The following is a 26,226-nucleotide window of genomic DNA, read 5'->3' as shown; positions in this document are numbered from 1 at the left end:
CTTCGCCCTGCCCTTTGGGATGAGGCCCGCACAGGAAGCGCCCTGCCGCACTGCACCCCGGGGTAGTGACAGGCTGCGTGGCAGAGCAAGAGGGAGAGGCCGATCCAGCTCACCGGGCACCACGGAGCGTTCCCAGCACAAGCCTCACGAAAAGGAGCAGCACCGTTCGGTTATGCTGACACCACGATGGAGGCGTTCCAGCTCCCACAGGGAAGCATCCAAGTCCATTTTTACAGATTTAAACTGACCACCGCACATGGAAAACCAAGGTGACGAAGGACCCCAGCATTTCGGTTGGCCTGCCAAGATACCACATCGGCCCCACTCTTGGCACAGCTAAGCTACCAGAAGCCCACGCTCTCTGTGGACACAGCCTTGCGCATGGGAAAAGCTCCATCACATGCTTCATGGATGGATTTTTAATCATTTTTAAAGGACCTTTGCATTGCCCACTGCTTGCACGTTGACTGGTGCGGTCTTTTTCTGCTTGTTTTTCTTTTAACCGTGATCAGCTGCAAGGCAGGGGAGGAAAAGGAGGCCGCAGGGCTGTCTCGGGAGCCAGGATGCTCTCGACCAGCTTTGCACAGGAAGCTGCGGAGCTGGCCACTCTCAAGCGGCTCTTGCGGGGTCACACAGCTGAAGCTACCGCAAGGTTCGGCACCCTTCTGTGCTTCCACACCAGGCTCTGCTGGGCTGCTGGGGACCGTGCAGGCAGCAGGCCAACCCAGTGGGAGAACACCAGGTTGGAAAGGCTCTGCCATGCCGGCTGGCGATCCAGGGCAGTGATGGGGTGAAGGCGCTCCCGCATCACGCCACCCTTGGCTAAGGCGAGGCAGCTCCTCTCCATTCAGGAAATGCCGGGACACGGGGCTCCCCAGAGCCAGCAAGATGCCGCACGCAGCAAGCAGGGGATCTTCTGGGGGCCCGGCAGTCAGGGGCGTCTCCTCGAACCGGCCCCGCTGCTCCTGCGCTACCCGAGGATGTTGCCAGATGCACAGAAGGCCATGCCTCCAGTCCCCCTCCCTCCACGCAGCTTCAGGGCCACCGTTTACCAGGTCGGCTCTTTCAACGCAGCTGGAACAGCCTGTTCTGCCGCAGCGCTGTGTCCACTGTAAACAGGCGCAGCGCACCCACCGGGCACGCCCCTCCCCAGGCTCCCCGTGCGAGGAGGGCTGTCCCTGCCTTGATGCCGTTCTCAGCCATCCGCCCTCAGCCTCGCCCGGCCCCGTCGTCGTCAGGTGCTCGTCTTCCTGCACTCGACCGGATGGCTGCTCGGGCCGGGACGTGCCTGGTGAAGGAGGGCGGGACAGCGCGCGCCGGCCCCGACTGCGGCAGCTGGCGAGGGCTCCAGGCACTGCTCCTTCCACCCGCTCCCCTGTGCTCCTCCTCTGTCCTGTAACAGCCGCCATCATGGCCGACGAGGAGCCGGTGCCCGGACGAGGGCGCCTCCCCGGCTCACCTTTGCCTGGGCCAGGAGCAGGAACGGCGGGCTGGAGGCCGAGAGCGGCCGCTCCTGCACCTGGCTTCCTAAACGCCCCGCGCGGAGGGCCAAGTAAGTCGCACAGATCCCGCTCCCCCCGACGCATGATTCGCCCCCGACGCCTGATGGGCCGTGCCTCGGCCTGATGGCACCATCCCCCTTGCCGTCGTCACCCCATGCTGACTCGGGACGAGAGGAGCCAGGCAACTCTCACCTCTCTGACCAGGCGGAGGCGGATGGGCCGGGGAGGCTCAGGAGCGGGGGCTCCTCTCTTGGCCAGGCACCAGGCGCAGGGCGCCAAGGCCCGTAGCATCACTGGCTCCTCGCTGGGCAGGCCGGCCGGCCGCTGCAGCCACTGGCCTTCCGGGCGCGGACACCTGTCCACACGGCCACCCAACTGCAGGGCGCAGAGCCCAGCCCCAACCACCAACGTGCTTTGCCCTGCCCTGCCCTATTCCCTCGCCCCACTTCCGCCTCCGCCTCTTCTCCTGCCAGCTGCATCTTGCAGCTTGCTGTGGGGGGCAGACCTCAAAGGACAATGAAAAAGGGAAAGTGAATCCAGCCACTCCGCCGTGAGGCACACTCTCGCTGCAGCGAAGGCTTGCTGGACTCACAGCTGGCACAACTTAAGAGCGCCCTTCCTCCACCTGGTTCTCTCCAGACGTGCTGGACTGCAACTCCCACCATCCCCAGCCAATACGGCGAGCCTCTCCCCGACTGGGTTTGATGGCAGCTATAGCGCAACCCATCCAGAGAGCACCAGTTTGGAACAAGCTGACTTAGAGACAAATTGGGAATGCACACCAGCAGCTGGGCTCGCAATTCAGAACAGGCGGAAGCTGTGCGGGAAGAAGCAAGCCGGAGCCTCTGGGCCAGTCATGTCTGCAGGCCAGTCATGCTCTGTTCGTTAAACCCGCCGGCAGCAAGCACCCCTCCTGCTCCCCGGGTCTTCCAGGTGCCCCCCTTGTCCCACGTACCTCCACCTCTTTCCGAACGCACCTCGTGTCTCGATACAGAAGGGCTCCACTCTTTCCCACTGGATTCCTCCCCCAGCTCTGACGCCCAGGGGCTGCCGTGCGCAGCAGCACAAACAGCGCTCACCCTCTTTGGGGGGCGGGGGGGGGGCCCCCGCCCCCGGAGACAGACTGCAGGGGAGCCCAAAACAACCGGGGCCCCCCCTTCCCCCGGGGGGGGGGCGGGGGGGGGGGGGCGCTTCAGGTCCGTGCCGCTTGGCAGCGCACACCGATGCGCATGTGGCTTGGCTTGAACTAAGAGCTGGCCAAAGGCAGCCCGCCTGGACGAGCGTCGTGGAGGCTCCCAAGGAACGTCTGCTTTGCGGGAGACAATCTAGGCTGCTTTCGACAGCAGCAGAGCTGGCTCTGGCTCTGCCTCTGGCCAAGGGAGAGGAACTGCCGCCGGGGAGATTTGAGGCGCCGAAGGACAGATTGCGGCAGCCGCTTGGAGTCACTGCCCAGCTGAGGTGGGCCTTTGGGCTACCGGCTGGCCCGCCGTGGACGCCCCTAGGAGCGCTTCCAGATGGGGCTGCTCTCGCGGCTGCCCTGCCGCCCTGCAGAGCGTCCAGACTTGCCTTCCACTTCTCGCCCCCTTGTCTTTTCCTGCGGCCGCATTCATCTTTCTTACCACAGAGAGAGAGAAAGACATATTAGCTGCACGATGCCTTTTGATCAGTAGTACTCTGCAGGGAAGCACCCCAGACCACTGCAGAACGAAATGGGTGTGCATAATTCTGCGCTCGGAGGTTGACCAGCCGCTCGACCCTCACCCTGGTCTTTGGTGGACTGCTACTCCCAGCGGGAAGGGGCGCCACCTGCTCGTTTGCCTCGGGCATCTCTGGGAAGCTGGTTTGCTCCAGCAGGCGGGAAAAGCTTCCCCGCGAGCACTGCGTGGCCAAGCCAGTGAGCCAAGCACGGGGAAGGCGCCCGATTCAAATCCTACTGCGCTTCCTTTGCTCACGTCCGTCCTTTCCTCCGGCACTGGCAGGTTCACGTGGAAGATCGTCTGCGTCGGCTTCATGCATAGACTGCTGAAGGATCGCTGAGGCCATCCGCGGGAAGCACACACTTCCAACACAGGCCAGGGAGTAAGCACTGCTCCCCGCACCCCTCGCCACTGCTCCCGGGGCCAAAGGCCTTCGCAGGCGGCATCTCACCATGGGAGGCTCACAGGATCCGGGACCTGACGTCTGCTCACCGAAGGGGGAGGCAACCCCCCTGTGCCCGTGACTGAGGGAACCCAGCCGAGCCGCCCAGCGGCCAGGGCCTTTCCTCCCACTTCTCTCGTGCCGCGGCATTTTGGAGCCAGCCGGGGTGGGGGGTCATCATGCATTGCTGATGGTCCGTTTCAAGCCGGGGAGAGGCGACCTTCGGCTCGTCGGCCCAGGAGCTGCAGGCCTCGTTCCAAAGCCAGGGCTTGAAGCGGGAGGCGCTTCCTGCTGAGGCGGCAGCGAGCCCGACCCGCGGCCACTTGGGCATTCCACGCATTCCCCAGGCCTCGCGCTCGGCCCCTGCAACCCGACTGCGGGAACAGCCCCTGTCTGGAACACGCCCCCAGAAAAGGCCTGGTCTCCTGCCCGGGCTCAGGCGGCTGCCCCCGATCCTGCCTTCAAGCCCCACAAGCATTTCACCCCCAACGGTCCTGGGGAACCCTGCCATGTACGCAAAACCTTGCAAGCCAGATCAGCACACAGAGGTGCCCTTGGCCGGCGACAGCAGGAACCGGGGGGGGGGGGGCAGAATGAAGGGGCGGCAGAAGCCAGAACCTAGAGGTAAATTCTCCCTTGGAAGCCCATTGGAACGAGCTCACTTGCACCGCTCCCAAGCCGCTTTGAAATGAATGGTCGCCGGGAGAGGGCACGACTGCCCCTCTTGTACAGCCCCCAGTCATGACTACGGAGGATGGGCGGGAGGGGAAGGGCGCACGGCCCGTGCCTGTGCATTCGGGGCTAGGGTCTCCATGCCTTTACCCTACGGTCCTCCAAGAGGATCTGCCTGTCCTGCCCGGTTCCTCATATTTTTTTATTCTTGCGCGTGACCTTGTGAGGTAGGCCAGGTCGACGGATGGTCTGTCGGTCAAGGCCAGCCACCTGCGGGAGGAGTGGGGATTTGAACTGGGGTCCCCTCCCCATCACCTTTAGCAGCTCTCGGTCACAACATGCAAGCCTAAAGGGTGCCATGCGCTACAGAAACTGCAGCAGGGCCAGCTGCAGAGCGGCCGCCCCCATCAAAACTCCCCCCCCACAAATTTTTGCTCCTCAGAAGCCTCCCTCCAGCACTAAAGAGCCGCAGGGCTGTGGCACAGCTGAGAAAGCTTTCGTCTACCCCTGGGCTGTCCAATGTGGTAAAAAGTGACTCATTAGGCACCTGCAAAAGAATGAACGGACTCTGGTGTCGGGCCTGGAGCAGGAAGACCAGCCTCCCAAGCTTCCTCTCCCAGAGGTGGCTGCCTGCCCACATACGGGAAAGCCCTGAGCAGCCCCGGGGGCAGCGGGGTGGGCCAGCCTCCAGTCCCCGTGCGGAACAGTCACAGAGGAAGCCTCCCGCTGCTGATGCTCCTTGGGCAGAGGAGGCACCTTCCCAGAGCATAGGGTGGGCATCCAGGTGAGGCGGCGGACCCTGGGTGCTGCCCCCGAGAGACTCTCTGCTCTACGTTCTGCCTGCAGCTACAACCGCCGGGGCTGGGGCTGCAGAGACGGAGGCCCCCTGCACTCCTGGACTGCAGTGCTGGCAGCTCCCCCCAGAGCCACGGACGGCCCTCCTCATGAGCAGCGGCGGTGGCGGCAGCATCTCCCTCCTTTCACCAGAAGACACCACCCGCTCTGAGCAGACCCAGGCGTATGCCATTGTTTCGGGTTTTGGCTCCTTGCCTTTCCATTCAAGGATCGTGTGTTGTCATTGACTAGCCTGGGAAAAGGAAGAGAGGCTGAAGGTCCCGGCAGGCTTCTTGGCCGTGTGGTGGGAAGGCCAGGAGAGCCTCCAAGGGAAGAGGGAGGCTCGCTCAGTGAGCCTCATCACCGCAAACCAAGGCACAACGGAAAGCCAGAAGCAACCAGCGCTCCGCCTGTGTTTTCCTCCTCCTGGAAACCCGGCTGTGGGTGGAGGGCAGTGCTCTGCAGAGCGGGTTCGACTGCTACAAAAACAAAGCCAGCAAGAGCTTCCATGCCGCACCATCAGTAAACATGTCACCTTCCACAGTCAATGCAGCATAAAGCCTCAAAGATCTTTTACCCCAAGGACCTTACAATGCAAATGTGGGCAAGAGGGACGAGAGACTGCCAAGATCCTGAAAACAAAACATTGTTCTTCTTTCCAGCAGGAACAGAGAACAATCCGATCGAGCGCGCTGCTGCGTCCAGCCTGGTAGGACTGTCTGTGCCACGTTCAACGTGCAAGCGCTCTGCTTACCGGGTACGATCCTTTCCATTGCAGAAACCGAGATCTGAGCGGAAGACCAGCCCAAAGCCGAAGTGCACGTGCGGCAGAGTCGGGACCTGCTCTCCAGGGAGGCCCCGGCCGTGGCTCCCCGCTGCTCCTCCCGAGCGCGGATTTGCGGCCTGTGCTGCCCACGTCTCTGCAGTGCAGGGGAGCCGGGCAGGGCAGGGCAGGGCAGGATTGGGAGTGGGGTCGGGAAGCGGCAGGTGTGGGGAGGAGGGTCTGGCTGGGCGCGGGTCGGCTTGCCCGGGGAGATCGCTGCCTCTCGCACCACCGACTCCACGGCAAGGCATCCTCCCACGGGACCAGGTGTCCACCCGACACAGCCAGGTCCCTCTGGCCGGCGTGCGTGCCCGTCTGGCACGCAGCACTTCGGCCCTGTGTCTGTGCTACACACACATCGTCCATGCGCAGGCACACAGGGAACATTTCCCAGGAAACGCGGAAAAAGGAGCGCGCTGCGGCCACCGGACACAAGGCCGCTCCCGTGCTGGACTGGCCTGGGGCCGAGCCGCTGCGCCGTGCAGGGGGGTCCCAGCCCCAGCCCGCTGGCCCCCGGGCGAGGCCGGGAGAGCTGCTGCCTAAAACCCGCAGGGCCACTGCTGCCATCCGTGCAGCTGCCCCCGAGTGGCTCACAAAGGGCCGTTGGTCTCGGGGTGGCCACCCCCTAGATCCACAGAGGGCATGCCGCACGGAACGTGCCCGCTAATCCAAACTGAAGAGAGGGGTAACGGTCCCCATCTCCTCCCCTAGCGAAGAAGGGGCTGCAACGGAAGCTGGCTCCCCTCGCTCTGGAGACGCTTCGGGAGACCAACCAGGGCGGCTGGTGTCCCAGGGCTGCGGGGAAGGCGGCCACAGAGGCGGGAGGACATCAGCTGAACTCGCTGCTCTGGTGCCTGGGCGCGTCCCCAGAAAGGCACGGACTACCTGGCCTAGGTGCTCCCAGGGCAGGCATGCGTGTCTGCTTCAGAAGCGCGGCTGGTTCATCGTGGTTGATTTAATCCACAAGGAGGCGCAGCACGTATGGCTGCTATTTTCAATATGCAGCCTCCGATCAGGACAATCAAGGCTTGCCTTGTGTCATGCAAACCCAGCCATCATGGGTTAGGCAAGGTTTAAGCAACTCTCATGCAGTCCTGCTAGTCATGGGTTATACAAAGGTTACCTGGAGTAACAGTACGACTGGGTTCGCACGACGCAGTGCAGCCCGGCAGTCTGCACAGTCATCACATCGCCCACACAAGCCACAGTCCACCGTGGGTGAGTCAGTCACGCCGTGAGCCAGCCCATTCCACCAGCTTTCCCCCGCCTGGCCCCCGCTGGATGCGCCAGGCCACCGCCACCGCCTCCCCGGCCAGCGTGGCCAACGGACGGGTGGGGGCCATCGGAGCCGCCAGCCTAAGCACCCGCGCGCACCATGCTGGGGAAGGCTGCGTGCCCGGTTCCGTGCAGGGAGCCACACCGGCACCTGGAAGCATCTTCTGCTGGACGGGGCTTCAGCCCATCGGTACTGGGCGCAACTGGGAAGGTCGCCCAGCCCCTTCTTGCCGACATGGACCATCAGGCTCTGCCAGAGGTGCTCAAGGCTACACACAGTGACCATCTGCCTGAGGGCTGCCCTTGGAGGCTTCAGCCCCTCGTACCAGCAGCGGGGCATTGGCTCCCGCTTCCTCACGTCTCCCGCTTCCTCACGTCTCCCACGGCAAGGTGCTGCCGAGGACCTTGACCCCCAGGCACCTGCGGCACCACCGCACCCACTGCAGTGGCCAAGACTAACGGCACACGCCCCCTCAACCCACCACCCCTCTGCATGCCGCACCCCCATGGCTGGAGCACCTTCTGCACAAAGGGGATCCCAGTCCATCTCCCACTAAACCGCTTCTGCTCAGCCACTAGCAAGCCACCGAAAATCCAAGTTAAAGACACCGCACCAAGCTGGACCGCTGGTTGAGCACTGAAGGCGGCAGCCCATGCGATGGCTGGAGCACCAAAAGGTCACCACAGCTCCCGTTGCCTGAAGCGGGGCAAGCATCTCACAGGATTTGCGTAAGGTTTACTTTCGGCTGGCTTCTGAGGGGCAGAACAAGGGGAGGGACGGCGCTTAAGGCCTTTCTTAATACTCTTTATTCTCATTCCTTTAACGTTCGCACTGGCCTGATTCCTCATGATGGGAAGGTGACAAATAGCATGTTTAAGCCTCTTGTTTGTCACCACAAAGGAACTGCTCTTTTGCTTCCTGTTGAAAGCCCGTCAAATATGCCAAAGCTCCGATTACATCTCTGCTTCCTCCTCCTTTTGCCAGACTTTGTTTCTCCCATCTGACTGACCCTCCTCCCAATATCGCCAGTGAGGGAGGAGGGAGCCTCATGACAGGCACAAGCAGGTTCTGGCCGACCTCGTGGGGGCAGAAGGAGGGAGAGAGAGAGAGAGAAGGGGTGGACATCAGCCCTGGCAGCCTCACCCTCGGCCTCGGTGCCTCACCAGGAGGATAAACCTTAGGAAGGCTTTGAAGTCACGCTGGGAAGCACACGGGTGTGTGTTTCGCTGGGAAGGGACGAAGCCCCGGAGCATTTCTGCTGGTTAGAGACGCCAGTGAAGACGCCATCTTGCCAACTGCCAGGCGGTGGCTTGCCCAGGAGGGCTGGCCAGCGCAGGGACCACCCTGCCCCCCTGGGGCTGTCCCACTCCTTGCCTCCTTTTCAGCAGATGGTTCAAGGAAAAGGGGTGCTTTTGAAAACCAGGAGAGCCATAAGAACCCCCCAGAACCTGCAGTTGTGTGATGCACCAGTACACTGAAGGCTTGTATTCAATTCTGTGACATTCTGACTGGACCTTTGAAAAACATTTCACTTGATTGTCCTCCAAAGACACTCCAGTGACACACACAACAGCCTTAAAATGTTATAGCTGTAACCAGCCCTGACCGAAGATGAAACGCGGTCAAGAGGAGGAAGCTTCACCAGCAGAAGCCGATCTGGTAAAAGACACACAAGTGTGTCGAGGAGCACCAAACGCTTGCATCGGGAGGACAGGAAGGGGGGCTTTCCCCGGCGTGCTCCTTCAGACGCGCCAGAGCATCCATTTCGATTGATTTCACAAGGTGCTTCCGAGAAGGCGCACTGCGCCCTTCGTGAGATGAGGCGTCCAGCCTGAGCGCGCTCCCTGGGAAGGAGGTTCCCCTGAACTCCCAGAAATACTCGGGGGAGGCAAAGTGCATCAGGGCTGAGGTGGCCTCCGCTCTGGTGCATGAAGAGAACAAGTCGGAGTAACAGAGGCTTTTAACTTCCTTGTCTGGGGGGTCACAATGACCCCGGGAGCTACTGCCGCAGTCCTGCAGCGCCAGAGCCGGGGGTGGCCCACCCGGGCACCGCAGAGCCACCAGGCAAGCGGCCCTGGGCTTCCTCAGCCCAGAGCCCCCCGTGGGCACAGGAGTGCAACTCTCCCCCCCGCAGCCCCCACACCCAGGGGCTGAGCTGGCCGGGGACCACAGGAGCTTTAGTTAACCCCACTTGGAAGGCACCGGCTGGGGAAGGGAGCAGTAAGGCCTTCCCTCCGCTTGTCCTGTGCTTTGCTTCCTGGGGAGCAGCTTTCCTGAACGCCCGAAGGCTTGACTGCTCCATCCTGCAGGCGCATTTTTTCATTATTGTTCCTCTTCAAAGACAGCCTGGGCACACAAGCCACCGAGGCAGAAACGTTTTTATAATGTGTTTGTGAAGCAGTCAACAGAAAGGGAAATTCCCGGCGGCTCAGTAGGCCTTCCTTCCTAGTCAGAATATTCTGTCCAGGACAAACGGCATGGCAGTTTTCTCCCCCCTTTTTAGTTACTGGAATCTCAGAAGGATTTCACTGTGCTTTAGTCACCTCTGCTGCATTCCTATGCTACCCCTCCTCAAAGGAGCGGAGTGTGACCCTGCCACCCCACAACCGCCCTGTGAGGACAATTTGCCAAGCGGGGATCCCAGCGTGGGAATCGGCAACCTTCCCCATCTAAGAGGCTGACATCACAATCCCATCCTGCCTTCACCTCCGTGGGGCGTACCCCCTAGCGAAGATGTCTGGGATCCCGACATCTACGCGCGTCGGCCCAGAGGGGCGCCTCGGCTGTGACACGACGGACTGTGCGCTAAGAGGCCTGCAGCACTAATGGGCTCCTCCCAGTTGTCAGTCCTTCCACCGCTGCGACCACCACACTTCAAGCCGCGCTCAGCCACGGGGGCTGGAGGCTAAGCACGTGCTCCTTCCCACCTCCAGGGAAGAGCCTCTCGCCCCAAGGGCTGCAGGCGGGGCGCAGATGAGCGCAGGAAGCCAATACCCAAGGATTGCCGTGCAGGGAGCGGGGGCGATTAGGGGCCACCGGAATGGGGCTGAAGGGGCTGCCACAGGGGCAGTGCATGCTCTGAGGACTCCGAACCCTCACCCAGGGCATCTCCAAAGTGCTTCTTCGGCGTGAAAAACCGTTATCCCGTCCTGCGGAAGTGGATGGAGAGCGGCGCCTAGCGGCCTGCAGAATTCAGGGCCAGGGCAGGAGGCAGTCTGGGGCCTTCCTCCTTGACGGCGGTCTCTGAGCCACTGCACAAGGCCTGCTCCCTGACCGACCGGCCGGCCGGCCGGCCGGCCGAGGATGCATGGACAGACTGTCCAAAAAGGTCTGGAGCCTGTCAAATAAATAATGACTGACCTGTAACCCACTGCGCAGTTCAGGGCTATGGCTGGGCCCGCAGCGTTCCTGGCCTGTTCTGGACACAACAGCCTCTGTCTACGCCCATGCTGCGCCTCCGTACAGCAAAAGACAGCCCCACATTCTCCCAGGGCACTTCTGCAAGGCCTGCAGCCCCTTGTTCAACCCACGAGACTCCTAGCTGTCGCTGATGGGAACCGGCAGGGAAGCATCGCATGGCACGCTACTCGGTGCATTGGTTTTTCCCTGTAAGGTTTATGATTTTCTGGCCAACGCGACCGGACTTTCCCAGGCCACATGTACTGACACAAGGGCCTCGAGGCATGTCACCCCCCCCGAGGGAGGGCAAGCTGAACAGAGGGTCATGCAAACACCAGGGCTCTAAGGCAGGGCTCAGTGGCAGGCGCAGCGTCCCCCGCGGACCATCCAGGACACGGCATTTTGCTGCCAGATGCCTCCAGGGATGAACCAACGAACCCGGCACAGACAGAGTGAGGCCCCGGCCTGCCTTTCCCGGCCATTTCACACATGCTGGGAAAAGCGGGACCGAAGCAAAGAACAGACTGCCCCCTTCTCTGAGGGGAGGGCGGGACCACAGAAACACAGTGAGCCTATTCGATTCTGAAATCCTTGCGACCAGCAACTCGGTGTCCAGAAAGGCATCTCAGCCTTCTGAAAAGGAGGGAGCAGGACTGCTCAACCAGGGAAATGCCCAAGCATGTCCAGGTGTGGGGGGAAAGGTGGAAAAAGGAAGGGGGCGCAGGCCCTGGTGGCTCTGCAGCGTGGGATTCAGGTGCGTGAGGTTTGGCCCAAGAAGGCTCTCTTCCCTCCCGCTCTCTGATATCCTCCTATCTGGGAATGCCGGAGGGTGACCTTGGACCCTCAGGCATGCAAGCCACAGCCCTTCCTGCCCCACCGGCAGCACTGCCCCCGCCCCAGCCCTACCTTCCTCCACGTCATTGCGGCAGGCTGCCTCCAGCAGCCGGATATTCTCCGGGAAAGCCACGTGCCGCTCCTTGCAGCTCCCTCTCCTCTTCTTCTCCGTTCTGGCCTTCTTGCCCTGCACCTCCTTCTCAAACTGCGCCCACTTCTTCAGCTGCTGGGTGCGGCGCTTCTGGGCATGCTTCAGCCGCTCCTGTGTGCCCATTCGGGCCACCGCTGACATCTCCGCCAGCAGCTCCAGGTGCTCCGCCATGGCTGGGCGATCTCTTTCCGTCTCCTACGCTTCACAGTCCGAAGGATACCAGGAGCATTTGGGCAGGCTGGCTCAGGGTGCATATTAAGGGTCCCGGGCCCCCATCGAGCATCACTGGCAGCGCGCCAGAAGAAACGTGCGCAGAGGGAATGCTCGCCGCTGCACGGGGAGCGCTCACGGAGTCGGCAACGCCCCTGCTGTCAACGCAGGGCCATCCTCCACGGCCCTCCCAAGCGAACCAGCAAGTTGGCCGCCCCGCACCTGAGCGGCTCAGGAGGCGCGAGGCTCTCCCCAGGCGGCCCCCGTGCCCGTTGACCAATGCGACATCCTGGGCCCCCCGGAACTTTTGTCTCCCTTGTCAAGCCAGGCACAGGCCGGTCGAAGGAGCAGCTGTCGTGCGCAGGAAGACGTCCGTTGCAAGCACCCCCAGGGGGGTTTCGGTCGTGCCCGGGAGGTGCTGCCACCACTGACACAGCTTTCCGGAAGGGGCAGCCCTTTTGCTCCGTAAGGAAGCCTGTCCCAAGCTTGTCGAGAGCAAGCCTGAAGCACAACCCCCCGTCCTTGCCCGCTGCTCCAATCCTTTGCTGGGCTTCACGAGCCCATGGCCCACCCCTGCTCTGCTCTGCTCCGTTCAGGGTTCGGTGGCCGGCTCTCCAGGTGCATTCCCTGGGGAAGTGCAACCGCTCGGGCCGTGCAGTAAATCTTGTTACCCAGACAGCAGCCGGTCTGTTACCTCTTCTGCTCGCAAATCAAGCTCTCCGACAGCCAACGAGGGCAGGTCTCCCCAGGCGGCCAACCCATTCCAAGCTGCCACTGCCGAACAGAGGGACTCCTGCCAAGACAAGGAGCCCACAGAGGCGCTGAGGGAACTGCCTGTGGCTGCCGCTTCTTCCAGCGCAGAGCTCGGAAAGGCCTGTGCCGTCTCCCCTACGATCTCCCCACGGAGCAAACAGCTGCTGCTCGTTTCCAGCCAGCTCTAATCTTGCTGCTTCTCTGGCAAAAAATGTGAGGAGGAGCCGCTCCCCTGGGGCCTCGGTCTTGCAGCTTCGTGGTCTTTCATGTGTGGCACAGACTTGAGCGAAAAGGCCGCGGAAAGCCGGGCCAGGGGAAGGAGTGTCTTCCTCCGCGTCTCACTGCCCGCCCCGGGCCAGGATGGTCCCAGGGCCCGCAGCCAGTCCAAGGTCCACCTGCCCGCGTGCTCCCTCCCGGCAGCCTCTCAGGAGCGCAGCCGAGCGAACCGGCCAGCCAGGGTGAGCCGTGCTCGCTCGCGGCGGACTCCTCCTCCAGCCGCTCTCCCCAGGCGCGGTGCCACTTGGGCACTGGGCTGAGCTTCCAGCCGCCCACGGCCGGGAACCCTCCCAGCGCTCCTGCAACAGAAGAGGCAGAGGAAGCCAATCAGAAGTGGGCAGGCGGAACGCGGAGAAGTGCAGGCAGGAGCCCGGCCCTCTTCCTACCTCACACGTCGTTGTCGCTGGGTCTGCGCTGCCTTAATCGAGGATTAACCTACAATCAAAATTTAAGCAAATTACTTGGAGCTTTGGCGGTGGAAATGCAAAGCTGCTTTCCCTTCGAGCTTCCTGCCCTCCCCCCCCCCCCTGCCCTCACCAGTCTCCCAGCGCCCCTTCCCTTCCCCTTCCATGAATGCCTAACAGGAATGCAAGCAGCCAGCTGGATGGTCCTGTGCACATCCAAAGCTGCGAGGGGCAGGGGAAGACGAGGGTCCTGACCTCTGCCCGCCCCAGTCCAGCCAGCTGCCTGCAAGCCCCGGAGAACAAAGGCCACTCACTGTGCACCAGGAGCCAGATCAGCTGCTCACCTGGGGGAAATGTAAGCAGCTCCCTTGCTGGGGCCCTGTCCCATCTGTATCCGATGTGGGGCAAAGTGTGGGGGCAGGAGAGGAGGAAAAGAGCCAGAGAGAAAGGGAACGGGACCCCAGGCTTACACTCTGCACCCCAACCGCACTTCCCTCCACTGCCTACAGATATTCCGCAGAGATCATAATATCTAAACCACGTTTAACTCTTTCCTAGCTCTTTCTCAGGAGAGGCCTGGAGCCACAAGTCTTTCTATTACTGCTACAACAGACTCATACACCCACCTGTCCAGTACGCAAGTTACTACCATGAGTAATTCCTCAGGAGAACTCAGGCTGAGAAACTATGCGTGGCGTCCTGAAGGGCCGCAGCGAGCGGCTGGCGGGTGAGACTCGGACCTACCTATCCACGCTGCCCACTCATCGCTTCACAGTCACACACGCTCACCCTGAGGGCCTTGGGCGTGAAAGCGACCACGTGCCTCCCCAGACTCTCACACTCGCCACGGGGGTTTCAGTGACCGCTTTGCACTAGTCCGAGCACGCGGATAAACTATGGAAGTCGCCACCGCAAGTCAGACCCACCAACACGGGCGGCTCGGAACAGAACGCCGAAGCAGGGAGGCCGCTGGCCTTACGCGGCTCCTTCAGCTCGTGCTTTTTTTCACCAGAACGAAGGGAAAAATAACCGGTGTGCCAGGCACGGAAGCATCACACCCAGATGGTCTTTCTCAACACAGCAAGATAGCAGTTGCGTGGTACACATCCTGGAACTTCTCCAAAGGAACATGCAGGGGCCAGATGAGAGCCGGGCAGACCCATGAATAAATTCACCCGGCTGCCCATCGCAACCGCTCCAGCTAGAAAGCAGTTTCCGAAGAGGTACCTGCCGCAGCCACGCCAAGCCGAAGCCGGTTTGTTCATCTTTAAGGTGCCACGAGGCGCTTTGCTGTTTCAACTGGAAAGCAACTCTTATGTAATTCACCAGGACCCAATTGTGAGGAAACTCGTTTGGCCCCAGGCAAGAAAGTGAGTAAAAGACCCAATTAGCCTCCATACAAGAAGGAAGGACTCTCTGCATTCCTGGACAACTTCTTCATTATCACCACACTGTTCCCATAAAACTCCTGGAGTGGAAGAGTCCAGCCCACGCGGAGCCAAAACATTTCGCACCCAAACCCCAACAGGTTGGTTCATGCAAAGGCAACCTGTAGCCAGGACTGTGGCTATGCAGTCACACTGAGCAAAGCCCAAAACTGGCACAGGTTTCGAGGTTCCGGACAACCCCACCTTCCCCTTTTGTGCTTGCTACGCACTAGAAGGGGTTGGTGCTGAGCTGGCTGCCAAGAACGGCTTTCAGACATTCGGGAAATGCATGGCAGAAGCTTCAAGTCTGGGACAGTGGTGGGAAAAGAGCTCAGGACTGCTATCGAAACTGGGATGAGGAGGATGTAGATGATGCCAGTGGGAGTGGAGTTCCCTGTCCCGAAATGTTATTGGTGTCTCTCCATGACTAGTGGAACCAGAATCATGCAAAATAATAATCAGCAAAGATATGCCTGTTTACACAATCTATGCAGGCTGCAAGAATTTGATTGTAACGCGCCTGCTGCGCAACAGGGGCTGTAATGTTATCATGCGGCTGAATGTTTTCCTAATATTGTGAGTGGTTGCCACGGGCTGGCTGGAAATGCTTCGGCAAGATGGCAGGATCCTGTTCCTAAGCTCTTCTGTGTTTTCATGAGCTACAGATTACCAAAAAAAGAAAAAAAGATGCATTGTTTGCATCCAGCAACCCAGCCAAGTGCTCCTGCCAACCTGCAGCACCTTAGCAGTCCGGACAGAGCCTGCCAAGGTAGAATGAGCAACCAAGTTTTTGATCCCTTTTGGGCTGCCACAGACATGAGGGCTCGCCTCTTGTGAGCATGCACAGACAGCCAGATCTGAGGGCTGTGCCCCACCTTCCACTGCAATATTGTAAGGGTTCTGGGGTACACCCTGCAGATCACCCTCTGCTTCAGTGGCACCCCAAGCAACTGCCGGGAGCTGTTGGCACTATCAGGACACCCAGAAAACAAGGTGAATGACCCTACGAACCTACGGACCCTACGAACCGTGCAGTGCCTGAAGACAGAGGGCACCGTCTGATGCACCCAGGCATTTCCACAGGACCGTGTCCACCATGGAGGGCAGGCAATTCAAATCTGCAGTTTTATTCCCCTTCTCAGGCTCACTGATGAGACTTGTGACAGCAGCCTGAGCAATTCTCCCGAGAGGCACACGCCGGCTGGCACCTGGGCTCCTCATACTCAGGGCAGCCGCTGGTCTGGCCGTCCCACAGGCAGCAGGCCCTTCCGGGAGACACTGGTGCGTCCAGGTAATTTCGGTCCTTGGACCGGATGTTCCTATGGCTAACCACCCTGGAGAGGGCCATGCACGGTCCTTGGGTTGCGAAGGAGAGGGTGAGCATTCCTCTCCCCCACGGCTGCTCCCTGATGGCCATTTGAGGCTCCAGAGATCAGCCCCTGGGTGTAGCCGCAGCTGCCCCATGGCACCATTTTGGTTTCACAACAAGACCGCCATCCATGAGGAAAACTGTGTCACTTCAGCCCCACCTCTGGAGCCAGGCAAGTCTTCGCCTCCCCACCTGGCATCCTTTCAGTCCCATCCATTGCTAAAGAGCTCAGGAAACCTGCCTAGGGTGAAATATGTAGGAACTCCCTGAATAAAGAATGCAAAGAATCTTTCCAAGAACAGGAGAAACTCATACAAACAAATCTTAACAGCTCCACAATGTTAATTGCTTTCATTAGCCCCATGAGAACATCCCAGAGAAGATGCATGCTTCTGAGGCCTTCAGACCCTTTTTCAGGCAGGGTGCGCCAAAAGCAGGCTTGGTGGGGGTGAGGGGTGGAGGAGAGAGAGGAGGAGGAATTTTAAACACCCAGGATGTTGGTGCAATCAGCATCTGCACGTTCAGAGTCCCAAAATGCAGCCTGGAAGAAGAGGCCTGCAGACTGTCGAACTAAGCTTGGCGAATCATGTCATGGTTCCAGGGTTGGAGCTGTAACCATAGCTTGGAGCTTGGGGCTACAACAGAGGGGGAATAGTGGATCCCCCACTTTTAGAAACAAAACCCAGCTGTTACTCAGAAACACATAAAAAACAGGGGGGAAAGCAAGTCAGGAGGGGACCTCCCAGGCCATCTAGTCTGACCCCTGGCTCCAGTTGGCTCCGCTCATGTAATCCCCAATCCCAAGACGTGTTTCATCCTGGACAAATCACTCAAGTGCATTTTATCGGTGGACCTACAAGAGAAACTGATCAGCTGTGCTGAGTTCACCTTCCTTAGGGGGTTCCCCCACCTTCCCAGGCTTCCTTCCCAACTAACATGGGCCTCCGATGATGATGGTGGTGGCAGCAGCAGGGCGCGGGGTGAGACATCCACCCACTGGGTGGCAGGAAGAGAGGGACAGCTGCAGGAACTGGTTCCTTCTTCCTTTCTCCAGGGTCAAGAAGCTCCCTTCACACACTGGCGCCCAGTCTTGCTCATTTTCTTGCTCATTTGCAGCTCAGGCGCCTGCAGGCTTCTGCCAGTCCCGCTGAGCAGCCTCCTCTTCTTCAGAAGGAGCCCCACAGCCCGCTGGCATCCTTCAGGGATGCTCAGCACTTGCCCGCACCTCCCGCTCTGCACAGTAACCTGCACATCACCATTAACTTCCTGGAGCGGAGAAAACTTACAGAAACAGTTCTAAGGAACCAGTTGCCTGCACAATGTTGCTGGTTAAACAAACCCTTGACCAGCCTGAGTGAAGGCTGCAGCTGCTCAGAGTTCACCTGCACTGACCACAGAGCCACCTGGAGAAGCATCAGCTGCTGGACCGGCGATCGCGTGTTTATACTCGGTTACCTGGCCAAAAATATTTCCACTGGGCTGGCAGGTTCAAGGCAAGGACACCAAGCCCCGAAATGAAGCACGACCTAGCAAAAGGCGTGATTCTGAGGTCATCCACTCTGACCTCAGAAGCGTTTGGCCCCCCTGAGGTCCTCTGCTCAGGAGGAGCCACTGTGCCAAAGCCAAGGCAGACACCACTTACGGGGTGGCACAATATCCCCCAGGCGGGTGCCCCCACATGTGCTGGCCTGCATCTCCCATCTTCCACCCCCTGATCTGGAGGGTGCCAGACTGGGGAACCTGGTGTGCTTCAAGTGCCACGGCTGGACGGGGGAGATCCGGATCCAGTCACCCACCCCCCCGCCGTTAAGGGCACTGGCTGGCCTCGCACCAGTCTCCCTTGCTTCCCACGTAAGCATCCCTACAGCACCCCGAGATCCCTTTCACAAGAGCTGCTCTCCGGCCACTCGCCCCCCATCCTGTACCTGTGACACCTCTCCCTGTGCCCCACGGGCAAGACCTCGCACCTCTCCACACTGAATGCCATCCTGCTGCCCCCCCCCCCCACCTCCACAGCCTGCCCACACTTGACGCAAGGATGCCAAGGCAGCCCCGTTCAGTTCTGCAAGTGTGGCAGAGACCGCACAGCACACAAGACGCACCCTGGCTATTCCCAGCGGGGAAATGCAAAGCGTCGTATTGCTTTTGTGCCCACAGCGTTCCAGAATGCCCACCTCTGCCCTGAGCAGGGTCCTTAAGGCACGCCCAGGACGCTTTCTCCAAGCCCGAGCTGGCAAGGCGCCTGCAGTGCAGTGCAGTGGCCAGAGAATGCAAAACTGGACTCACCGTGACAGGTTCGCCTTGTGGTGTATAGTATTCATTACCGCCACGTTCTATTTGCTGCTGTTATAAGCATGCTACCCCATAAGGTGCGGTCATGGGCAGCGTACACATATTGTTCACAACAAAGAGTAGCGGTAATGATGCCTGCTACATTCTGCTCTAGCCGGCACTTGCTCTATAGATCTACCTTGGTTATGCTCGATTGCCGCTATTCAGCCCCAGCCTTGGGAAAAAAGCACAGCAATGGTAGAAAAGGCGAGCTGCTAACCCTGAACCTCTTCTGTGAATCACACCTGCCACATGCAGGCATCAAAGATCTTCAAGCGGCTTCTGGTAACAGATCAGGGAACACTTAGCTGCTTTAGAGAAAAAGATCCTCGGAGGAAAGAACAGAATAGCAAACATCCAAATAACTAGAAAACTAGGAAGGACTGCTTATTTGTAAAGGAGGAGCCCTGAAGGAAGTCTCAACAGACTTGACATTCAAAAAGTAGGCTTCCCAAATTGCAGGAATGGCTCAGCAACAGACCTCAGCACCTGGCTGAACTGCCCCCTTCCCTGGCATAAGCATCCCTCCACGCATGGGTCAATAAACCATGGGGTAGAGTCCGGCTTCCCAAAATTGCACTCTCAAGGCACAAACGTGGGCAGAGACCACACAGCCAAGGCCAGCAACACGTGGGGTGGGTACCGCAGGCCCGGCAGCGCAGGGAATCAGGGCAGTGCCCACGCCTCGCAGTGCGGCACGGGTGAGGGAGGAGGAAGGTGGCGTGTGAGATGCCAGGAAGGCAGGTGAAGGAACGCCAAAGCACATGGGCCCCAAACAGGGTGCACCACCCTCGAGAGCACCTCTGCCTCTGACGGCAGGTGTGGAAGGGGGAACCGATCACGCCCTTGCTGAAGAAGCGGCTGGCCAGCCAGAGGGAAAGCCGTGCCATTTCACTGCTGGTGGAGCATTTCTCTCTGCTGGAAAATGCCCAGTTCCAAAAGAGGTGCTCTTTCTCTCTCTCGCGCGCGCGCGCTCTCGTTCCAGCTGCTTATGATGTAGGTGACGCAGAAGTCTCTCACAGGGTGGCAAAGTTACTCAAAAATCATGGGCCTACCTCAAAAGCACTCTCAGTACTGCCTCTTATTTTCCCGTTCTGAAGGACAGGCCGCCTCTGGGTGCACCCAGTCAATGTTCTCTCTGCCCCGAGGAGCCGGCCATGGGCTTGCCCGCCCGGCAGATCGGCTCTTCCGCCCAGCCACCTGGCAGAGCCGGCTCAGCGTGCAAGCGCGGAGGGCCCCCGCCCAGTTTGGGGCAGCGAACCAGGGGATGGGTCTGCAGGGCTGACGGCACCCTCCGAGGCAGATATTCCGCGTGGGCCTGGAAACAGGCGGCATGCAACCCGACACCAGGCCAGAGTAGAAAGGAAGGCCGCGGGCAGTGTGGCACGCCGGGCACGAGGGGGCAGGAGGCCACCGTGCGCAGCACCCAGGACTGCTGCCACAACCACCGGGAGGCTGTTTGCTATGAGGGCAGGGCGGGGGGGCCGGGGGGGGGGTGTTCAAGCCAAGCATTTCAAAGGATTTCCTAATGTATAATCAGTCGGAACAGAACCATTTGAAGAAGAAAATGCCACTCCCAAGCAGCACTTTGGGCATCAATTCAGGAAGCATTTAAAAGCCGGAACCCTGTGACCTGAAATTAGAGACCCAACTCTTGGAGGGGTTTGTCCTGACACAACAGCTGCCAACAGCTTACAGTCCAATGCTGCATGGTGCCGTCAAGCCCATGGGCCTGAGCACCAGGACAAACGCCACTGCTCCTCCCCTTCCGCTCAGCACATGGCAGGCATGTCGTGAGTGGAGGCGGCTAGAGCCGGGGGTCAGACTAGATGGCCCAGGAGGCCCCTTCCGACTCGCTCTGCTTCTGTTTATCAGTTAAGGTCCTAGCAAGAATGGGGTGCAAGCAAAGCTCCATCCCATTCTACAGGTGGGTCGACCGGGAGAGGGACACACTGCGGTCTGACCAAGAGACTGCAGCTGCCCCACAAACCGCAGAGGCCTTCTCCTCAGCTAGACCAGGCACTGGGTTTGGGGCCGGTTTGTACCTGCTGAGCTGGGTTTCCATGTGGAGCTGAGCTGGGACAGGGCAATGGTTTTGCTGGGTGTTGACTAAAATGATGTAATCATGTTATATGATTGTCAGCTTTTTATTAGGATTGTATGTGCAACTGGTTTTATTTGTTTTTCGTATTTTACTGTAAGCCACCTAGAGAGAGAATCCTTGAGGGCAGCACGCAAGCAAGCAAGCAAGCAAGCAAGCAAGCAAATGAAACCAGTACATTCAAGCACTGGGGACCAGGACCAGATGAAAGGACGGACACCTGCCTCAGCATCCTGTTTCCAACAGCACCCCCCTGCTGCTACCCCTGCAAGCGAGAGAGCCGTCCTTTCGTTTCGCCAGCACTGGTGACTTCTTTCCTTTCCCCTCCCCATCCCTTTTTCCTTCTGAGTCATGTCTTTTCAGACAGCAAAACTGCAGGCGTGGGGTGTTGTCTTTCACTGGTGAAAGATGGTCCGGGAACCTTCTTGGCTAAGGGGCAGGACGAAAATAACTTCAAGATAATAAATCAAAACTTGTGGTTCCTTGAGAAACAAGACCTCACTGCTTCTATCCAGTCCTCCCTCTTCCACCGGCGGAGCCCTCTGGGGTTGTCCAGGACTTACAGCGCTCCAGCCTCAGGGCCATCCTAGGGCCGCCCGAGCCCTGCTGAATAGATTTGCCGGACACATCCAGGACGAAACCTCTTGCATGCGTCCACAAGGACTTCGGGCTCCAGTGGTCCTGCACAGGAACCGGGTGGGATATCCAGAGCACGGCCTCAGACGAGTTCCAGCTAGCACAGCCGGGGATGTCGGCACGGAGGTCCCTGCGACCACGTCCGTATGGGAGGGATCCTTGCCCCTTGCGGATATTACAAGCTAGCAGGGAGGGAGCAGCTGGCTGGGACAGGGACAGTCCTCGAGAGGGAGTGGCCCCGTGCCAACTGAAGCTGGTGGCAGGGAGGCCACTCTTAAAGACACCTGCTCTGGTCTGAAGAGCTTCGTGATGTCAGGCCAGTAGCAAACATCCCCTTCCCGAACAAGGTCCCAGAGTGGGTGGGGGCCAGGCTGATCATCTGCATCTCTTCCAGGGTTCAGGTCTGGCTTGGCACAGAAGCAGCCTATGACCTGGGTCAGAAGAGAGATGGCGGAGTGGGGCCCTGTTGGTCCGTCTACGTCTCTCAGCGACTGCCAGGACCACTGACCACGATATTCTTCGAGGGGCTGGCGGAGTTGGGAGGGGAACAGATTGCAGTGGTTCTGCTCCTACTCGGATGGCCGGCTAGAGGGATAGCGCTCAGCCAGCACAGGGTCCTTCAGAGGTCTGTCTCACGCCCCTGCCGTTTAACAGCTGCCGAGAGGAGTCACCCGGGGTTTTGGAGTGCGCTGGCATCGGTACACTTACGGCACATACGCTGCCTCTTCCGTATGTTTTCAACAGGTGAGGCTGCAGCGGTGCTGCACGGTGCTTGGCCGTGGCAAGGGACTGCATGAGGGCTCACAAACTGAAGCTCAGTCCAGGCAAACTGAGATGCTGTTGGCCAGTGGTTCTTCTGACTGGATGGAGGAAACTCCACCTGTTTTGGATGGGGTCAAGCTCCCTCTACAGGGGCAGATGCATAGCATGGGATGCCCCTTCGATCACCTGCGTCACCTGAGGCCCAGGTGAGGTCAGTGGCATGAAGTGATTTCTACTAGCTGGTGATCCAACCATTCCCTATCTGGACAGAGATACCCTGGCTTCAGTAATCTACCTTCTGGTAATCTCTAAACTCGACTACTGAAATGTACTCTGCATGGGGCTGCCCTTGAAGACTGTTCAGAAACTGCAACCCGTGCAAAAGGCAGCAGCCCAATCAGTCATGGAGACCGGAAGGTCCAGGTACGTAACACCAATTCCAGACCACTTGCTTTGGCTGCCTATATGCATCTGCACCTACGTGACTCAAGGTGCTGGTTTTAACCTACAGGACCCACATAAGACTGGACCCACAGTATCTGACAGAGTGCCTCGCCCAAACTCGAACTGCCCACACACCGCAAACAAGCACTGGGGCCTGCCTCCTACTGCCGCCTCCAAGGAAGGCTCAGCTGGTGGCGAGGCGGAGAAAGGTCTTCCCTGTGGTGGCCGTCCAGTTATGGAACACATTCCTCACTGCCACCTGCTCAGCACCAGGTTACGGCTGGGCTCACGGACAGAGCCTTTAATTGGCTTCACAGTATACTGGGGTATTGCCAACTGCTTAAAGCCATTTCGACATAAATTGAGAAAGCTACTGTAGCTTTCTCAAACGTGGTTTAAATATGGTTATTACATTTTGCATTGTATTGTATGATGTCATACTGTACTGTATTTCAATTATATCCTTATGTCTGTTGGGAACCTCCCGGAGGGCTTTGGCTATCGGGTGGGACAAAACCTTGCCGTTGTTGCTCACCATGTCTAGTAACTAAGGGCGCCAAAGAGCCCCTCAAGGGCCCCTCAAGCATGACAGCATCCCCCCGCCCAAGTTCCCCAGCACCTGACAGACCCAGACACCGGCTGCTGGTAGCCCTGCCCTCCATGAGCGCACAGAATCCTCATTCAAGGCATTCAGGTTAGCGGCCACTGGCCATCAATGAATCAGCCACGGGTTGGTCTTGACTCTACTGCCCATTCCACTGGTCGTCCCCGAGTCCCAGTCTTTCCCCATGCCCACCACTGCCAGCAGCTCTTCCAGGGGGTGGGGGGAGTTCTGAAAGGCAGGAGGAAAGGGAAGCTATCCATTGCTCCTGAAAATCATTACAACATGTAAAAAAAGTGATCCATTTCCTTAAATTAATGCAGCTTGCCACAGAATGAAAGGCCCAGTGGCTGAGCCAGAAGAAAGCATTTCTAGCAGTTCCTCATGGACCCTGAGCAACTGCTGAAACCACAAAGCTACAGATATTCGTGTGCCACAGAGAGTCAGGGATGCAACTTCTGTCGGTGGCCTGATTCAGGTGTAATGACAAATCAGAGCATGGTGGTTGTGGGAATGACAGGGTATCCCCCATCCTGCCATTCCCCACTCTTGGGTGTTTCCTTCTTTTCCTTTTTCTTGTCCAAGAACAGGATGCTGTGGCTTGTGCAAATCAAACCTCCCAGGATAACAAACCAAGCTGATATTGTCAAATAACACATTAAATTTGGTTTATTCCAAATCACAATCAGATCCTTTACATCCCTTCCCCTCCCAGACAAGCGAGGAAAGGGAACGGAGTCCACGGGCTCACACTCCACTGTCGCATGTTCCCATCACCACTGTGATGAGCCTGGACACAGTCTCTGTCTGAATTGCCAAGCCGCATGCATGCGTAATCACAGGCAGCTTTGCTTTCACCTTGACTGCCCTGTCACGTGTTCTGTACTAGAGAACCAATCTTAAATCACGCTAGGCCCCGCTATTCTTTCCAGCTAAACAAGCAAAATGTCAGGTGGAGAAGCAAAAGCATGCAGATTTGCCAAGCTGTGCCACAGAGAAGATAAGAATAGCAAGAAAGATGGCGGGAGAAACATTTGGATGGGGCTTCCCTGGAAGGGAGTTATAATGTGAACACAGCAGCAGGCATACTGGCAGACACTGTGATCAGAGTGTCAATTTGGAAAACAAGTCTTTTCACCACTCACGCCTTAATTGTCATTCAGCAAACTAATTTCTCAAATTTAGACGATTAAGATCCTTTAGTTATACAGCAGTGATGGCAACACTTTTAGAGACCAAGTGTCCAAACTGCAACCCAAACCCCACTTATTTATCGCAAAGTGCCAACAATGAAATAAAACCTGAAACTGCCTGTTCAAACAAATATAAATATATCCTTGGCAGCACACTGACCAGCCACGCAAAAGCTCAGACGAGTCGCAGCCAATGTGTCGTGGCTTGTGACATCATCGCCTGGCACCACAACTCCTTTCCGAGCATGCGCATGGCCCCTGTGTGCGCTGTTATCCAGTGCTTGGCTGCTGGGGTGGCTTGGCTTGCATGCCAACAGAGGGCTCTGCATGCCCGCTGTGCCACGCGTGCCATAGGTTCGCCACCACTGTTAAAGAGCTTCTCTTTAAGTCAGGCATAAGCAACCGGTGTCCTCCAGATGCCTGGACTACGGCACCCATAATCCCTGACCACTGGTCATATTATCTGGAGCTCATGGAAACTGTACTCCAAAAGATCTAGAGGGCCCAGAGTGCCTGACCCTCTTTAATTCCAGAGTTGTGTGAAAAATAGGGACCCTACATAGCCACCACCTGCACTGGCTTCGTTTAGAGAACCCATTTTATGGCCACGGCACACCACAGTCCCCCACAGGGAGAGGCAAGGAATGCTCGGCACCCTTCCCTCCCGCACCAACATGACAAAGAAAGAGCACTTCTGTGCCCCGCATTCCCAGTGGAGAGTGTCCAGAGGGGCTCCACACCGCTCCGGCCAACGGGGCCGCCCCTCTTCCCTGTCCCCTCGTGCAGCGCCTTCCCCCACAATCTCTACCCCATCACCACAACGCCAGCTCACGCCGGGGCGCCAGGCCACGCCAGTCCAGACGGGGACCCAGACCCAGGGGCCCGCTCCCCGGCCCCGCCTGTGCTGCAAGAGCGGGGAGCACCAGCCGCCACCTCTCGCAGGCCCCGACAGCCCGGGGGGCGGCCTGCACCCACGTGCCCCCCAGCTCCCGCTCCATCCGGAGCCCCGGAAGCACGCAGCCCCTCGCCGCAGCGCCCGGGCAGCCGCTCCCGCTAACCCGCTGCCCGCCGTCCTGCGCTCAGCACGGGGACCTGCGGGGCCGCTCTGCCCGGGGGGGCGGCCCAGGCCGCGCCCTTGAGCAGCCCGGCGGCGCCCCCGCCCCAGCCTTCCGCAACCGGGCGCCGTCCAGGGGCGGGAGACTGCAGCTCCCATGCTCCCCGGCCAGGCCGGGCCAGGGAAGGCTGCAGCTGCCCGGGGCGGGCGGGAGGCCCCCGCCGGACTCGCTGCCCCCCGCCTCCGACGGGGGCGCCCCGAAGCCCCCAGGCCGCCGCCCCGAGGCCGCCCAACGACGGCCGCGCGGGCCGGGGCGAGGGGCCGCGGTCCGACACCGCCGGGGAGCGCCAGGCGCGGGGACGGCGCCCCTTCCCCGGGGGCAGCCCTCGCTCCGCGCCCGCACGGCGAGACCCCGCGGCCAGGTCCCGCGGCACACCTCGCGGCCCGACGGCCGGGTCCGCCGCCCGGGGCCTCTCGGGGCCCGGCCCGCCGCCCGCCCGCCCGGTCACTCACGCGCTCGTCCCCACCGCGCTCCCGAGCGGCCTTCCCGCGGGCCTCGCGTTCCCACCCGGCCCAGCGTCGCCGCCATGGCAACCAGCCACGCTTCCGGCCCAGGACGGAAGTGAGCGGCTCCGCCTCGCCGCCATGCTGAGAGAGGCGCCCCTTCCCCGCCCCAGAGGACAGGGACGGCAGCCTCTGCAGGGGTCCCGGGCGGGCCTCCCTCAGCACCGAAATGTATTTTTAGAGCAGGCGGGGCTTCTGCAGCCTGACGGATTCACTCCATAACTCTAGGATTCATGAAGTGTTCTTTAAGGGAAGTCTCTGGGCATGCGCAGAATGCACTGCAAGCGGCATTCAGCCTGCCTGGACAGGGAGCCCAGAGCAGCGGAGTGTCAGCCCTTCTGAGGTGTCTTCCCCACAAGGATCAGGGGGCGGGGGGGGGATATTGGGCTTTGGCCCCCTCCTTCGAGCAAGGCAGCTGAACAAAACCCTGGGCTGGCTGAGAGCAGCTTACCTACTGCTCGCTCCTACGGG

General features: G+C 59.5%; 1 protein-coding gene across 1 annotated transcript in view; it reads right to left on the bottom strand.

The window, feature by feature from the left end:
• The window catches only part of PPP1R16A (protein phosphatase 1 regulatory subunit 16A), a 41,363-nt gene extending 15,622 nt beyond the window's left edge, over positions 1-25,741 (bottom strand). Inside the window, exons 1-3 of the mRNA XM_044453312.1 lie at positions 25,705-25,741; positions 13,256-13,304; positions 11,552-13,168 (exon numbers count right to left, since the gene is read on the bottom strand). Coding sequence (XP_044309247.1) covers positions 11,552-11,801 — 250 coding nt within the window. The 5' untranslated portion in view covers positions 11,802-13,168; positions 13,256-13,304; positions 25,705-25,741. The remainder of the gene's footprint in view (positions 1-11,551; positions 13,169-13,255; positions 13,305-25,704) is intronic.
• Positions 25,742-26,226: the final 485 nt, after the last annotated feature.

Source organism: Varanus komodoensis, unplaced genomic scaffold (assembly GCF_004798865.1).
Source record: "Varanus komodoensis strain SLA01 unplaced genomic scaffold, ASM479886v1 scaffold78, whole genome shotgun sequence".
In the NCBI taxonomy this organism is placed as follows: Eukaryota; Metazoa; Chordata; class Lepidosauria; order Squamata; family Varanidae; genus Varanus; species Varanus komodoensis.
Note: the sequence above shows the minus strand (reverse complement) of the source record. Positions and strands in the feature narration are given on the sequence as shown.